Source organism: Microtus pennsylvanicus, chromosome 9, assembly GCF_037038515.1.
Source record: "Microtus pennsylvanicus isolate mMicPen1 chromosome 9, mMicPen1.hap1, whole genome shotgun sequence".
NCBI classification, from domain to species: Eukaryota; Metazoa; Chordata; class Mammalia; order Rodentia; family Cricetidae; genus Microtus; species Microtus pennsylvanicus.
In genome coordinates this window covers 19,539,362-19,557,267 of record NC_134587.1, presented here as the reverse complement: position 1 = coordinate 19,557,267, position 17,906 = coordinate 19,539,362, and the positions used below count along the sequence as shown (strand labels likewise).

At 38.4% G+C, this 17,906-nt stretch overlaps 1 protein-coding gene across 3 annotated transcripts in view; it reads left to right on the top strand.

Annotated features, from left to right (window-relative positions):
* Window positions 1-17,906, top strand: part of Tank (TRAF family member associated NFKB activator) — a 79,281-nt gene that overhangs the window by 20,547 nt on the left and 40,828 nt on the right. For 2 of the 3 annotated variants that reach the window (XM_075985055.1, XM_075985054.1), the window contains exon 2: window positions 11,232-11,379. In XM_075985055.1, the coding sequence (XP_075841170.1) occupies window positions 11,281-11,379 (99 nt within the window). In that variant the 5' untranslated portion in view covers window positions 11,232-11,280. Of the gene's footprint in view, window positions 1-1,532; window positions 1,555-11,231; window positions 11,380-17,906 lie in introns of those variants that run through there. The other variant, XM_075985056.1, reaches the window with a different exon arrangement.

Below are 17,906 nucleotides of genomic sequence, written 5' to 3'. Positions count from 1 at the left end.
ATACACATGGGAGGCCTGTCCTGTTTTGAAGAGAAAGGAGGAGGAGTGGATGGGGTGGGGGCAGGGTGGGGGATGAAATTGAGGAAAGGAGGGAGGGGAAACTGTGATCAAGTTGGAAAGTAATTAATTAATTAAAAATAAAAGGAAAAAGTTATTTCCAATAAAATTCTCACAAATCGTAGGTTATAATTTGAGCTGCATTTCCCACACAGTTGTGCGCGCCCTCTGCAGATGGCCTGCTGCGTATGAACATTCTCTCTGTCATTTTCTCATCTGTAAATGTCCGGTTTATTCAGCTTATGAGAACAGACTAGTGTGAGCCATATAAAATTTTCGTGTCCTCACTTCTGTCTAGATTCTAGCATGGCCCCTACTGAGACCCCTTAAAGTATGAGACCCCTTGTGAAGTATGTCATGGTGGCACATTCCCTGTAATCCCAGCACTTTGCAGACTGAGACAGGAGAATGACAAATTCAAAACCAGCTTAGACCACATGGGGAGTGTTTCTGTCTTTCTATTCCTTTTCCCCCTCTTTCCCCCCTTTCTCCCCTTCTTTTTCTCACTTTCCCCTACTCCCACAAAACCCACAACAGAACAGTCACTCATATGCCTGAGCACAGCTTACTGGGTAGTGCCATATTTATATTTAGCTCAGAGATAGAAAATCACATGCCCAGGTTTTCTTCTGATGTTTTGGTCTCTCATTATGTACTCGAACCCCTGGCATTTATTTGATAAGGAGTCTGGGAGAAGAAAGTACAGCCATAGTCCTGATGGTGACAGGGACCATATATATGATGATAGTTATGCCGCACGGCCTGCATGTGAAGTAGGCTGTGCTGTTTAGCTTTGTCTACGTATATAGTACGGTGTTCACATGGTGACAAAAATCCCCTAGCACGTTTTTAAGAATATATTCCAATGAACTATAGAGAAAGCAAGGAAGTAAAGCAAAACTGAAACTGTGTGTTAGGTCCTATAAAATATTTCCTTCCTGGAAGACACATTTTCACCAGGTTCTAACATTTAGCAAAGTGTTGCTCAGGGGTCTTTGGTTCAGCTTATCAGTTGTCCCATTTTTTTTATCCTGATAATTTTTAGTTAATCAGACTATAGAAAACTGCAGAACAAAAATTTCTGATGCTGTTGGAACTATAATAAAATTTCTTTTGTATTGGCTGCCTAATTGGAATATAGAGGTTGTTTAGTGTGCATGCTATGAGTATATCCAGAACAAAGTTCACGACATGAAAAGTCAGACTAGAAATGCAAATTGTCATTGAAGAAATTGGTTGATTGCCTCTTACATAGCTCTGCAAGTGGTAAATGATCATTAATATTAGGAATGACAGTTCTATACCATTTCCTTTTTGTTGCTGTTGTTGTTTTGTTTGTTCATTTGTATGGCTTTTCAAAACAGGGTTTCTCCGTGTAGCTCTAGGTGTCCTGGAACAAGCTCTGGCTACCATTTCTTCTGAGGAAGGAAAACATGAGTGTCTTGCAAGGTCTGCCTAACCCATCCACAGCTAGGAAAAAGGATGTCTCACTTATGTGTATGTACTGATATTGACAGATTTTTCTGGGTTTTGCTCCTAAGGCTAAAATTTAGAGGGACTAATAGTTGAGATGCAGAAAGGATAAAAATGTTTCTTTCATGCATTCGCCTTTTACTGCTCAGGTGGCAATGTTTCTGAAATAAAATGTGAATTCTTAGTATTCACACCCAGAAGAGATTGGGGAAGACAGGTGCCCTCTCTTCTAGGGCAAAGTAGAAGAGGTTGATGTTTTTAAGGTGGTTTCCTTTCCCCATCCTGAAACTGCATTAGGTTTGAATTGGCCTCTCACCACAAGTGTGAACACTGATAGAACATTTACCCAGAAGTTTAGTGGTCTCAGCAGCTGGGGAAACCCAGCTGGGGCCTTCCCTACCTCTGACTCTCCCACACTTGTCTCTCACCCCACAAAAGAACAAGGTAGATTTTAAAGAATTATGTATCACTTTAGGGTGGATGTGCTAGAAGTTTTACCTTTAAGGCCATGATTTGTCAGCGGGTCTGGTTGAACTGGGATATTAGAGGTAGAGAATTGTTGAGCACTTGTACCCCAAGTCTTACTTAGCTAGCTCCTAAAGCACCACTTCTTACTCTTGTTCTTACTTAACTTTATCCAGAACTGGCTGGCTCATTTAGCAGCATAATCCTGGCTCCAGAGAAAATAAGAAAAGTTCATTTTCAAAGGCTGGGAGCCTGGGAAGCTAAGGAAAGGTGGTGACAAATCTCAGGGCCTGAGCTATGTAACAAGACCCTGTCTTCTAGAAATCAAAATAAAACAAGGGAGGGAAAAAAGCAGGGGTGGGGGCAGGGGTAGGCCAGGCATTGTGGCATATGCCTTTACTCTCAGCACTCAGGAGGCAAAGGCAAACAGATCTCTGAATTTGACACCAGCCTGTCTACATAGTAAATTCTTGGACCAGCAAGAGCTGCATAGGGAGACCCAGTCTCCAAACAAACAAACGAAAAACCAGAGACAAAGAAGAAGAGTAGTGGGGAACAATAGAGTAACAGTTCAGAAGCTCCGTCATCCATATATTAGGAGTCTCAGAAAAGAATACAAAAATAATAAAATTGAAAACAAATTCAAGAAAATTCAAGAACTGGAGGGTTGATTTTAGATGTAGTGAATTTACCAAGTCTTAATTTGTGATGGATATAAGTTTCAGAAAACTGAGAACTAAAAACAACAACAACAACAACAGAAAACAATTGAGGATTTTGATACAGTATCATTTCAGGAAATGAAAGCATCCATAGAATTTTATATAGTTAAGCAGTAAGTAGTATTATAATAAGACAATAAGTGCTGAGTGCTAATCTAAAATAGGAAAAATGGGGAGAGTAAGTAGGGAGTATTTAAGATAATATTCTTATATGAATATGGGGAAGACAAAATGAAAAATCATTGTGATATTATTGCATATTATTTAGAAATACAGAGATAGAAACTGATAATCAGACAGAAAGAGTTGTTGCCAAGATGAAGTAGGGAATGCGGAAGAGAAGCAAGGGACTGTTTTAAGCCTTGCAGAGCTGTTTGTCTCCGTAGAATATAAATATGTATTGTTTGTCTCTGTAGAATATAAATATGTATTGTTTATCTCAGTAGAATATAAATATGTATTGCTTTTGATAAAATAAAGACTAAATTAGGCCAGGTGGTGGTGGCACACACCTTTAATCCCAGCATTCAGAGGGCAGAGACAGGTGGATCTCTGTGATTTTGAGGCCAGCCTGGTCTACAGAATGAGTTCTAGGACAGTCAGGGCTACACAGAGAAACCCTGTCATGAAAAACCTTAAAAAAAAATCTTAACATGAAAACTTTGAAAAATGTTTTTCAGTAATCTTTTAAAAGATCCTCCAAACATAGGAGAACAATATAAGACATGCCATAGGCTGTACAAAGATTGATAAAGGAGAACTCTGTTTCTAAACTAGTACTGAAAACTTAGGATTAGCCTCTTTCCAGCATCCTGCACCACTGCTGCATGAGAACAAAAGGGAGGGAGAATTGCAGTGAGAGGGCTCTTCTATAGAAGGAGAGTGCGATTTCAGGAAGTGGAGCTTTTCTCAAAAAGGCCTATTTTCTCTTTAAATCACAAGTTTAAAACTGCTGAGCAGCATTTAGCCTTGAGAATATTACACGGATAAATAGGAGAAGGCAAAGGCCTCGTAATTATAAAGCCGTAACCTCCGTGCTCTTAACCACTGGCATAGCTCTTCATACCTCACTGTTTAATTTCCCCGAGGATGCCAAGAGGTGTTGGGCAAACGGTTGCAAGTCATAACTTGTTTTATTAGAAGCAGTTGTGAGAACTCCAATGAGAAAGAAAATAAGGTTTCAGAGCTCTTCAGGTCTCTCCTCTAGTCATTCCCAAGACGTTTAGGGTGTGACGTTAAATGTATATGTACATTTAAATCTAGAATCAATATTTTTGTGCTGTTTAACATACTCTCATTACAACTGCTGAATAGCTCTGATAAGCCCCATCTACCCCAAACCGTTGGGAAGCCTAACAGTTTTTAGATCTCTATCTATTGCCACAGTTACCTACTTTTCACTCTTTCTTTAGGGCCACAACAGTTTTTCTTAACTATGAAGATCAAATATAAATCAATTTTAACTTTTTTTGTGCCATTCTACTGGGGAAATCGAGAGTTAATTATCTTCTGTATCGATTGCATTTATATTTGAAAAAAGTTAAATGATATAAAACTGATTTCAGACGAGACTAGTTTACAATTTGCATAAAATATACCGTCTCTAAGAGAGTTTGTATGGCCCTTTCCGTGGACCTCATTCGTCTGCTCCTCAAAACGAGTGCTGAGATTAAACGTGTGCCACCATCCTGACATATTAAGATCTTACAATAGAGACAGACTACTACTTCTGAAAATACCCTGACTTGTTATAATTTATGGTCATAAATTCGATAGAATAGAAAAGGTATTTTTAAAAGACCTGCGTTCAAGGGCTAAAGGGATGGCTCAGAGGATAAGAGTACTTGTTGAGCAAGCACAGGGACCTGCTAGGTCTCCAGCACCCATGTAAGAAGGCCTAGCCTGCTGAACATGCTTTCCTTTAGGAGCATTGGTAGTGCTTGCTAGCTGACATAGTAAGAATTCAGTTCCGTGTCAAGGGAGTAAAGTAGAGAACGTCAAGCAGGACGTCCAACATTTACCTCTGTTTGTACATGGCCCCTGCACATGTCCGTACACACAGAAATAGTAAAATAAGTCATGTGGTCAAGCACTCTGCCAGAGATTTATTTTCCCTGTTTTTATCTGTGTGTAAAGGTTAACAGACCTGCATTACTTCCTATTTCATTAATCTAATCTCTTTTTAGAAAATTATAGAATTATGTTAGAATGCAAGTTTCATGAATTTCCTAGACTTCCTTCTAGCATCTTATAGGTTAGCAAGCCTGTCTTTTTTGGTTTATATGTGGGAGAGGAAAAAAACGTATAACTGTTAATGATACAAAGTGGTCTAATAATAAATTCTGCTTCTCTCTCTTTGCGATTTCTGTTTTTAAATTGAAGTTTTCCTACATCTTCTTGGTGAGAAGAGTGGATATGACTGTTCAGAGGTCTACCACAGTGTCAGAACATTCAAAACAGACACAAGGAATAAAAACAGTGGGGAAACATATTAAACCTTTAGTTCTAATAAGTTATCAATTGGCTCTTTCTTCCTTATTAATTATCTTTTCTAGCATTCTTGTTCACTGTATCCTCACCCTCCCCACCCAACCCTGGAAGCGTTGTCCCCTTTCCTGTGTTTTTCACTACCGTCCTTTTACTATTCGGGAAAAGTACTAATGGGCCACCTGCAGCAGAACCATCTTAGGTACTGTGTTGAGCGGGATGCAGAGACTAATACCCATTTCGTGTCTGACTAGTATAGAATCATTAGTGCCTTCTTATCAAGTTGGCCATCAGAAGTCATGTTAATTTCAACTTTGAAGTGTCTCTGGAATCCACTCACCTTTTATTTTCTCTGGTTTTATTCACTTTCATCTAGAATATAGCAGTAGTTTCTAAAGACTATTCCCACATCGTTTTCTTTGCTGGTCTGGACTCCATGCTAGCATCCAGTCTTACCTTCTCTTTCTTTTTCTTTTTTTTAAAAAATATAATAGAATTTTGTTTTGTTTTATTTTTATAGATGATAAATTTTCTTTATTCTGAAGACTCAGTACTTTATATAAGCTTTGGTGGTGACTCTAAATCAGTGCAACGGTATTTCTATGCTTTATGAAACCAGTTCTTTAGCCATCTTAAAGTGAATAGCAGAACTAACATAGTTAATGAAGCTTCATGTATGATCTAGGAAGCACATAGATGCTGCTGAAGATACTTCAGATATGTCCCTGGTGACTATAGCCTCTGTTATATTTCACATGAAAGCTATATTTTGTGTTTTCAGTTTATTTGGTTGCTTGCTTGTTTTTTGGACAGAGGGTATTACTATATAGTCCAGACTGGCTTCAAATGTGACAGTCCTCCTGCCTCAGCCTCTTAAGCTGGAATTATAGATGTACCACCATACCAAGTGCTTGGCAAGAAGTGGCTTAAGAAGGCAATGGCTTATAGTTTAAGCTGTATGGGCAGGCAGAAGTGTGAGACACCTGGACACACTAATCCAGTGAGGAAGCAGAGAGAGGACAAAAAGTGGGACCAGACTATCAAACTCCAAGGCCCACACTCACCAAAGTGCTATCTTCTGAAGGTTCCACTTCCTTCCCAGAGAGCACCAGTTTTTAAGGGCCAGGCATTGTAACTGTTGTTTGAGCCACTTTCAAACAACAGCAATGGCCTCCTTCTTGGGTACACCTTGGGTATAGTTGATGCACTGAATAGGCTCTACCTGGACAGTCCCCTTTGTTTGAAATCAAGGACATGAGAAATCAAGTCTACTTTGTAAAAATATGTCTGTGCCCTGCTGAATAAACCCTTAGTTCAACAGGTGAAAGGCTGAGTTTTTAGTGACATTTTGTGCTCTTCCCTGAGCATGTTCGGAGTTTCTGCAGTAACTGCACTCTGAAGTCCCTGACGGCCGCTCTAATGTAAGCTTTATGAATAGCGTGCAGCACAGTCATACGCGATGATTGATGTACCGTACCACGACTCTCCTCTCGCATACTCTCTGCACTGGACTTCCGTAAATAGAATACCCCAGTCACCAAATACAGCCTCTTTGTGCCGTCGCTGTTTCTGAGTGAATGCTGTTTCTCTAATTCTGTGCTTCTGAAGTCCCTCTCATCTTTTAGGACCCTTGTTGTATCCTGTATGAAGTTTTCACAATTTTTTTATTTAGTTTTTTTTTTGCCTATTTGAATTTTGTTTAGTTCTTTAACAGCTCATTCTTCTTTTCTAACACAAAAATGCACAAAACTCCAACCAGACCCAACCATGAAGTCTTACAAATACTTAACTCTTTTGCTAGACAAATTCCTATCAAAGTATAATCATGCCTTTTATCTAACATTTAACTAGCTTCTTGGGTTGGTTATTTTCTTATTTGTCCACCTCACTAATTATAAGTTTTAAGGTTTAATGAGTAAAAAGGTAAACCCCATGACTATTTGTCTCCTGAGCAGAAGAAAAGCATCATATACTATGTGTTCAGCACTGAACCTGTCTCTAATATTATATATAGTTTATCTCTTTTCTTTAGAAATCCACAGAACAGTGACAGTGGTTACCCAAGACAAATGATTTCTTCTTCATAAAACTAAAAGTATGGGATGTCCAGACCTGACCTAGCAACTTCAATGTCAAGGACCTGAGCTTCTTCATTCTTGTTCTGCCTTTTCTGGGAGCCTTACCTCCACATCATTCCATCCATCTGAAAGTCAAAATCAATGACAAAGACAGCTTTTTGATAGTTACACCCATCTGTCAGTGTTCTGAACATAGTGTCCCTCATCAATACCTGCTAAAAAATTAGAACTTAGAACTTAAGAGAAGGAGGTGATTGGTCACTGTGTTTGGATTTGAGCATGTTTAATTCAATAAAAAGTATTTTCCTGGAGGGTGATAATTTTTTTCAAAAAGCACACCAAAATGTAATTGACATGTAATTGTACCCAGAGACCTTCCTTTTCCTCTGTTCAATGTCACTAATGTAAAACACATTTCCCTTCTTGGTTGAATAAAATGTAACATTTACTTATTTGTATCAACCAAACTGATTGAATTAAATGATGTATCATTTACTTATTTGTATCAACCAAAACTTAATTTCTCAGCATATATAGCTATATTTTAATTAAAAACATATTTTTAATATGAGGTAATTTTGGAAGGAAACTTGTTAAGACATAAGCTATAAAAGAAAGTAAAGCAACCGGTTATTTAGGACCAATTATTTACAAGGAGACAAAACAACAGGATCTCTAAGGGTAGGTCAGACACTCTGTCCGGCAAAGAAGCTCAATTATGACAGGAAGTAAACAATTCAGAATAGCTTTAGGAAGTTCCTGAAACTGACCAGATTCTCTAGCCCTCTCTTTCCAAAAGTATGTAAATAGTAGACTGCTTAGAGTCACTTTAAGTCTAGCCAAGCTTTAAAGAAGATTCTGACCAGCCCAATAGCCTAGAAGAAGCAAGGACCAGCCAAGCAAGCTGAAAGAAAAAGGGCCCCAGCTGAACTGTATGGAAAGGGTCAGACCAGCAGAGCCACCTTGAAGGGACACCTTCCAACCTGGTGAGCTGCCTGTCAGCTGTGCAGTATGCTCCAGGTTTCCAGGTTTTGTGAACTATCACCCAAACTGGGATAGGCTTTGTTGTCCTTGAGTCATTTCTGTAAGAACCACAGCAAAACTCATTGATTTACCAAGTTGAACTTTGGTGGTATCCATACTTTTGTCTCTCACAGGCTTCCTCTTTGGGGTGAGTGGATGTGTATATTGACTCTCCTCAGGAAAAGTCTGTCCACATAAAGGTAACCAGTTAGGGAACTCGTCCTTGGTGAGGCCAATTCTCCCTCTTTCTTTGCCTAGGCTTGTGCACCTCACCCCTGGGAGATTTTCCCCTTCTACATTAGCATGTCTGTTGATGCTGCTGTTCAGATCTTAGTTTAGGCAGCATTTCTAGGAGGCACCATCTCACAGCAGACGCCCTGGTCCTCTGGCTCTTACAGTCTTTCTGCACCATCTTTCGAGGTGTTCTTTGAGCCTTAAGAGAGGATTTGTGCTGTTCATATATCCACACCAGATATCCCCAACCATCTGTTAATCTCTGTATTCTGTCCTTTTGTGGTTTTCTGTGTTGGTTCTCGTTTGCTGAAGCTTCTCTGATGAGGGCGGGACCTGCTCTTCACTGTAAGTATGAGGATAATACTGAGAATGCATTTAGGAATTAAGCTGCTCTAATAAAGTGGGGATGGTAGGCTCTCTAAGATCCGTGACCTCACTCACCTAGTGAAACTGGATGATTTCTAACACCAGGAATGCTTTCTCTTCTGCTGAATGGGGCGTAAGTCCAATTAGACAGTTGTTGGTTAGCTCCAATATGAGTGCCGTTATTGCCATGCTGGTGATTCTTGTGGTTCATAGATGTCATGACGATCTACATTTTTTTAAAAGGACTATAGAAAGTGTTGTGAGGATGTAGAAAAATTGGAACCTTTGTGCATTGCTAGCGGAAATGTAAAATTGCACAACCATTATGGAAGCAATTTGACAAACCCAAAATAGTTAAGTATACAATTATCATTTGACCTAGAAACTCCTCTCTACAGGAAACTGGAGCATAATGACTGCTTATTAGTTAAGATACTGACTGCACTTGCAGAGGACCCAGGTTCTATTCCCAGCACCAAAACCATCTGTAATTCCAGTCCCAGGGGGTTTGATGCCCTCCTCTGACCTCTGGACACTGAGCATGAATGAGGTATACAGATATACATGTAGAAAAAAGCCACCTGTATACATAAAATAATAAATTATTAAAACTTTTAATCTATACACAAATGTTCGTAGTTTTATTCATAGTAGCCTAAAAGTTGAAAAAAACTGAATATCCAGCAATTGAGAAATGGGTAAAGAAAATATTATATATCCATTTAGTGAATATACAATATTTGGAATATATTTAACTATATAAGAATAAATTATTAGCCGGGCGATAGTGGCACACGCCTTTAATCCCAGCACTCGGGAGGCAGAGGCAGGCAGATCTCTGTGAGTTCGAGACCAGCCTGGTCTACAGAGAGAGTTCCAGGACAGGCTCCAAAGCCACAGAGAAACCCTGTCTCGAAAAACCAAAAAAAAAAAAAAAAAAGAACAAATTATTGTTATATTCTACAACATGGATGAACCTCGGGAATAGTTTCTTATATGAAAGAAGTTGCACATTGAGGCCTTGTGTTGTATGATTACATTTGTTTATTTTTATGATTATTATGGGTTAAACTAGGGTGTTGAACTTGTTAGAGATTAGTACTCTACCACTGACCTATCTCCCAAACCCTTACCATATCATCTATATAAAATGATACAAAGAGGTAAATCCATTCGAACAAGCCAATTATTTGCTAGGAGATGGGGAGGTGGGAAGTTGATGTTAGCTTTTAATAGGTTCAGTGTTTTTGTCAGGTTAAAAATTGACAAAATTGTACCAGTTTTACCACATAGTAAATGCCCTAGTATATACTTGAAAATGTTAAATTTTGTTTTATGTGAATTATATTTAAATATAATGATAAGTACTTGATCCCCAGAAAGAGAACAGACTCATGCAAGTTGTCTCTAACCTGTAAATCTGTGCTGTGACACCTGGGTATAACTGTGCATAAAGTAAATATGTTTTAAATTTTCAAGATTATAAAGATTTTTGGGGACCCTCAAAAAAACTGGTTGTCCTTGAAAACCAATAGCGAATTGAATCTCTGCTGTGGCTTTTAGAAAATCCTAAAAGGAAGGTTCGGGTTGTATTTTTTGTAACTGCACAGGAAGAGTCATAATCATTAAGGAGCTCTGTGCTCAGTGCCAAGGAATGTATTAGAGGGATGTTAGGCAAACTGAGATGATAAAACCAAATTACCTCCTCGGAGAAAATCATGTGTAGTTCAGAAGCAGCAGGGAAGTTAGGAGACTAATAGGTAGTGGGGCTGAGCCTGAAGAGATGCGAGCTTTCTTTTTTTAATGTACAATCCAACAGGAGCTCTCCCTAGATTTTGTTCTAAAATAAGAGCATTTTCACACATTTTAATTGCTCTGTGATAACAACAGTGTGAACTCCATCCACAAACATTTATTATCTATTTAGTTTTGCTCTAATTCAGTGTGGCAAGAATTCACCTTATAAGTAGAAGTAACGATCCATTTAGTAAAAAGAAGTCCCTTCCCACATTACTAATCATGTTGTACATTTCTGTGTTAAGGTATTAATAATGCTCTTTCTCCATTTTTGGACAACATTTACAGGGTCCTATTCCCAAAGCAGAATTTTTATGAACTGGACCATGACTTACGAACTGGAATATTAATAAAAAATATTTTACTTAACAGTGTAGATTTCATATTTTATGTCATGATTTCAGGTAAAACTTTTATGTTTTTATAAACCTTGATATCACCTAGTGTTATGTTTATAGGACTCTTTAGGAAACACTTAAAAAGTGTGTGTAACTTTAATAACTATCTAAGTTGTTCTGATATTTTCCAGAGTTGGCATTCATCCCATCCTTTATAGTGATGATAGAGGACAAAGAGGAATGGATAAAAACATTGGTGAGCAACTCAACAGAGCATATGAAGCCTTCCGACAAGCGTGCATGGACCGAGACTCGGCAGTAAGAGAGCTGCAGCAGAAGGTGTGTGCTTTGGATTTGAAAGCTGATTATTTTTCTTGGCAATTGAGGTTAAGAACTGAGAATGTTAGATTGCTAGAAAATATTTGGAGAACTATAATTATTAAAACACAAGAGTATAATAATAAATAATAAAACAATAACATTGAGATTTTTGTTACCTTTTAAAAACATTTTGTCTCCTATGGAAAAGGTTGATTTGATGGATTCATTTTAAAGTGATTATGATTAAGATAGAACATTGTTTCTTTTTTTTCTTTTTTTTTTAAATTTTTTTAAATTTATTTTTCCATTCAAAAATTTACACTTTCTCCCCTCCTCCCATTCCCCTCCCATTCCCCAATCACCCTCCTCCCTCCTTCCTCCTCCTCCCTCCTTAAGAGAGAGCAGGGAACCCTGTCCTGTGGGAAGTCCAAGCCCCCTCCCCCCCATATCCAGGCCTAGGAAGCTTTGCATCCAAATAGACTAGGGTCCCAAAAAGCCAGGACATGCAGTAAAAACAAGTCCCAGTGCCTTTATCAATGGCTTCTCAGTCAGCCCCCATTTTCAGCCACATTCAGAGAGTCTGGTTTAATTGCATGCTCATTCAGTCCTGGCCCAGCTGGATTTGGTGAGCTCCCATTAGATCAGGTACACTGTCTCAGTTTCTCCATATATAGCTTTTAAATGTCACTATTTTATATAAGAAATAAATATAAAGTCGTTTTATAACTGAAAGACTTTTATCACTGCTTCTCAGTTTTGCATTGTTTCTTTTCATTTTTTCATATTGTCATTTGGGTACCAGGAACTAATGTATCCTGGAACTAAATTTGTTATTAATTTATCATCTTCCATTCTTTATGACAGTTAAAATAGAACAGAAGATGATAAATTATTGCAGTGATGTGGCATAAGTTCATAATCGGGACTCATGGAAAAGACACGTGGAAAGGTCTAGAGGAGTCTGTTCCCTCTTCCTGTGGACTTCCCCCAGCTTCACAAGTTCTGTCACATGTGTGCCAAGTGTAAGAAGTTCCACTTTAAGATTCACAGTCACCGGGTTTTGCTGTTATTTTTGAGTTCAGAGGTGGCTTCACAGATACACTGTATCTACCAAAGGTCCAAACGCAGGGAAGGTAGAGCCTCCATAGACGTTATTACACTGTCTAAATAGGCCGACTCAGCAGTCACAGTCTTACCACGTAAGAATGTTTTAAAAGTCAGTTTCCAAATGTGAAAGGATCAATTTTGCAAGTAGGCCTTTATGAAAATAACAGCCAGAAGATCTACTAGGAGGAATGTTAGTTTATTCCTCCACAGCAGTTGGAGGTAGGGGACTTGCATTGATTCCTCTGGTTAAAAAAGTCCTTGAGGAGCTAGTGGTTTAAAGTAGTTGCCATGAAAGCGGGTCAGATTTGATTCCCAGCATCCATGTAGATGTTGGGTGGGCATAGAGATCTGCCTGTAATTCCAACTCTTGAAAGCCAGATAATCATTCTAACACATTGGCAAGCTCTCAGGTTCACTTGACAGACCCCGCCTCCATGAATAAGGTAGAAAGTGATTGAAGAAACTCAGAGTCTATCTCAGCCTCCACGTGCACACACTTGCCCACAAACATGAACACACAAGCACACATAGAGATATAGATGAAGAAAAAACATTATTTATGAAATTTTGAAGTCAAAAGACATAGGCTATCCATGAAGTTCTTTGTTCATTCAATAAATATAGTGTGTCATCTATACAATTTCTTCCTTTCTAGGTGATCCAGCTACTATTAAACATTTCTATATATACCTTCCTGAATTCTACAAAAGCCATCTTTATTTTTTGTGAATCTTCTCTTTGTTTGTAAAAGAATAGTGTTATTGAGTGAACTAAAGACTCTAAATCTTCTCATTTTAAGTAGCTAGAAGGAAGAAGGCATGATATGACAGGGCCTTCAAAAATTATTTAATGTAGGAAAAAAGTAAAAAAAAAAAACAAATTTTTTTCTTCCTACGTCACAATTAGGCTCATTAAGGGACTTAACAGTTCTATTTGTGTTCTAGGGTACCTTGGAACTAGGGAAGAAGATGATACAGTTTTGAGAATACTAAAATAAGTAAAACATTATTATACATTTTAGAACTTTCAGAATTTCAAGTAGGCAATAAATAAAATGGTTATTGCATATCTAATTTTAAAAAACAGAAAAGAAAAAGAGGCTCACTGGCTGTTATCTGACTGTTATCAGACATGACAGAAAAGATCAGGTATTGTGTGACCTAGGGAAGAGGCATCTAATTCTTTCTTTGTGAGTCAGGTCAGCACAATATGAGTTCACATTTGGGCTAAGAACTCTTAATAGGAAGAACATAGTAAGCTAGGAGACAGGGATCACGCACGTGTGTGTGCATGTGTCTATAAAACAGGAAGTGAGGGCGTGTTTGCTACCTTGCATGTCTTACAAGGTGGTCCTATGACTTCATTAAAAATGATGAGGTATTATGGGAAAAGAAGCTGTAAAGATAATAGCCCCATCATGAGGAATATGCTAAGTATGTATCTTTAATCAGTCAAAAGTTACTGAAGAATTTTATGCTTTAGAAAACTCTTGACACTGACAAAGAACCCAGCAAACATACTGAAGACATGTTACATATGTTCTAAGTGTAAATTATATTAAAAATGGCAATCTTTATACTTTATAAATTACAATAAGTGCATTAATGTAAAATTCATATATTAATAATTGTGTAATGTATTAAACCTTTACTAACATATATTAGATAGTAAGTATATGTAGGTTTATTGCACCTTGGTTGAGAAAAATAAAAACCTGAATATCAATAATTTTAAGAATTTAAAATAAGGCACTGAATTAGCAGTTAATGTGTGAATTTTAAAAAAGACCTTATTTCTTTTTTCCAGACAGTGTTTCTCTGCATAGCCCTGACTGTCTTGGAACTCACTCTGTAGACCAGGCTGGCCTCAAACTCACAAAGATCCTCCTGCCTCTGCCTCCCAACTGCTGGGATTAAAATTGTATGCCACCACCCCCAGTGACCTAAAATTTCTTTAGTAGATAAAATGACAAGAAGGTGGCACCTGAGTGTAGGTCACTTATGAAGATGATGAAAGTAGACTCTGGAATGTTTAGTTTAATGCTGATGACTGAAATCAAGAGTGATGAAGAACTTAGAGTTCGGTTATGGGGAAATAATATATATAATGCAGTTCTAATTCTTAGGTTTAGACCTGTGGAACATATGGGTGAACTATCTGATGGGTAGGTATGAACACTGTTCTGTAGGCTTACAAGGAGTTCTGTATGGAGACTGATGGTTTGAATAGGAATGGTCCCCACAAGCTCATACATTTGGCTGCTTAGTCACCATGGAGTGACACTATATGAAAAGATTAGGATAAAGGGGGCTTTGTTGGAGGAAGTGTGTGAGGAGGGACTTTGAGGTCTCAAAAGCTCATGCATAGCTCAGAGTCAGTCAGTCTCTCTCTCTCTCTCTCTCTCTCTCTCTCTCTCTCTCTCTCTCTCTGTCTCTCTCTGTCTCTCTCTCTCTCTGTCTCTCTCTCTCTCTGTCTCTCTCTCTCTGTCTCTCTCTCTCTCTCTCTCTCTCTCTCTCTCTCTCTCTCTCTCTCTCTCACTCTCTCTCTGCCTATGGGTCAGAATATAGTTCTCAGCTGCTGCTCCAGTACTCTGCCTGCATGCTGCATGCTTCCTGCAGTGATGATAGTGGACTAAACCTCTAAATAGACTAAGCAAGCCTCCAGTTAAATGCTTTCTCTTTTAATGGTTGTCTTGGTTATGGGTCTCTTCATGGTAATATAATACAACAGTGACTAAGATAGAGACTAGAGCTAGAATAAGACTGTGTAGTTTTAAATGGTATTTCTCAGTTAGAATGTGTAGTAGCTTGAATAAATATTTAAAAACGAAAGTATGTTAGGATGAAAGGAAGAGAAAGACTCGCAATTTAGAATGTAGTTTACGCAGTTTGAAAGACAGAGACCCAGAGAACACTGGGATTTTAAAGAAGAAACATAAAAGGGGGCCCTTTAAAGAGACTTAACAACAACAAAAATAGTCTACAAAGCAAGGAACAAATTAGAGAAGAAAACATAACAGAAGCCACAGGAAAGGGGTTTCAGGAAAGGTACAGTAGTTAGCACAACTAGATAACCAAGTGACTTGATAAGAGGATAGTGGAAGGTCACATTGTATTTGGCCATGTGTGGAGGTTGTTGAAGTTCTAGGGCTGTTAGTGGAGAGGGGAACATAGTACACTGAGGCCTGGGGAACAAAGGCAAAGGACAGACAACTGCCAAAACCTGTGAAGGCTAGAGAAGTGTTTTTGTGTTTTAGGATAAGTGAAATGAAGAAAGACAGCTTTAGTGAGAAGGCACAAAGAATAATTCAGTTCCTTGCAAAACTGTTGGGGGAAGCTACTCGTTCATTTCCCAGCCACCTAGACTTCATATAACCACACAGAAACTGTGTTAATTAAATCACTGCTTGACCTATTAGTTGTAGTCTGGCTTCTTATTGGCTAGCTCTTACACCCTTAACTAACCCATCTCCATTAATCTGCGCAGCACCATGAGGTCGTGGCCTACTGGCAAAGTTTCTACAGGTTCCAGTGACTACATGGCTTCTCCATGACTCTGCCTACTCTGTCTCTGTAGATATCTCTTCCAGCCTGGCTATACTTTGTTAAGCCATTGGCCGATAGCAGCTTCTTTATTAACCAGTAAAAGCAACACATATACAGAAGGACTTCCCACACCATTTCTCTTTTCTGTTTAAATAAAAAGGAAAGTTTTAATGTTAACATAGTAAAATTACATATAACAAAACAGGTATCAAGCCAGAATTACAGTTACAATATTTATATCTATTATCATAACTAAGGAAACCTATAACTATCTATTCTTCAACTCCATCAAAGACACCAGAAGGATAAAATATTACCTAAGTTAACAGGAAGTACATTGTAAGCAACTTCCAAAACTCTAGAATTGATAGAGATATCTTGCTACCTGGACTATCACCCAAAGGTCTTCTGTAACGTTGCAGGCACCCATCTTCAGCCTACTGGCCCATAGTATTCGGCAGACTTTTCCATGAAACAGAAACTTTCAAAGACAGTTCCACCTATATTGGCAATTTGCCAATTTCTTCTGTGTCCTGCAGAAAGTCTTACACACTCTTTCATGAAGCAGGAACCTCAAAGGACTGTCTCACCTTCTTGAGGCAGCTTCAGCAGTCATTTTTCTGTGGTTCCTGCAATTCCAGTCAAGCAGTTCAGGCAAGAGCAGTTTCTTGCCCAAATGGCATACAGGTTAGCAGAGAGCTGAATTCAAGAAAGAAGGGGAGAAGGAGGCAGCCACTTGGTTTGTTTGTAGAAATGCCGAGCTTAGGTTTGAAACCAACCAGGAGTAGAACACAAATGTTCTCTCAGGACTGGAGAGAAAAAGACCAAAACACACACACACACACACGAAGATAAATGTGGATGTCAGAGGAAGTGATTAAAAAAAGAGTTTCATGTAAAAGTGGGGTTTTTTTTTCTGTGAAATACAGCGTCAGCTACTAGATAAAGTGATTTGAGAGTGAGAAATAAGAAAAAAATATTACATTCAAATTATTTTGAGTTTTTAGTAATAACAGTTTATATGTTTGCTTGGTTGTTTCTCAGCAGCTGTAAGTAAGATCCAAAGTTAAGTGGTGTTCTCACACATTAAGATGCTAATTCAGGATTGAGAGTAAAAGAAGTGTAAGTACAAACAGGTGATGACAATTATGTACCCGGAAACATGAGTTGGAACTACAAAGAAGATATTAAGAACAAAGGCTGTTGATGGTGGAGGTCGTTTGGAAGAATGGAAAGACTATATTGCCAACTTAGCACCAATTGATGGTTAGAATCCCCTGTCTTCTCAAGTCATGAGAGTAGGTAGCTAGAATGAGTTGAGGAAGTAGAATACTTCCTAGAGTGACTAATGGGGTTTAGAGAAGCTGTGTGAAAGAACCAGAGTTGTTGAATATGTGAGAATGACCAAAATATCAGATGATAACAGTTCTGAAAAAGAGACAGTCATATAATTAAATGCCTTGTGTTTTCTTCATAAGTGGTGATCCAGAGCTGAAAAGGATAGGCTAGGATGGTATTTGTCCTTCTGTTGTCCCATAACCTACTTCATTGTCCAATCTTGTGGATTTAGGCAGTATCACACAAGTTCATTTGAGGTATTTGTATCCTTGGAAAACAGTGTAATTGTCCTCATTTTGAAGTGGTATGTCAACTGCAAAAATTGAGATTTATTAGCCATTAAATCATCTATGGTATAATAAAACAGCCATTCTGACATTGGGTTTCATATTTTATCTTATTATCTTGTTTGTTTGTTTGTTTTGGTTTTGGTTTTTCAAGACAGGGTTTCTCTGTAACTTTGGAGCCTGTCCTGGAACTAGCTCTTGTGGACCAGGCTGGCCTTGAACTCACAGGGTTCTGCTTGCCTTTGCCTCCTGAGTGCTGGGATTAAAG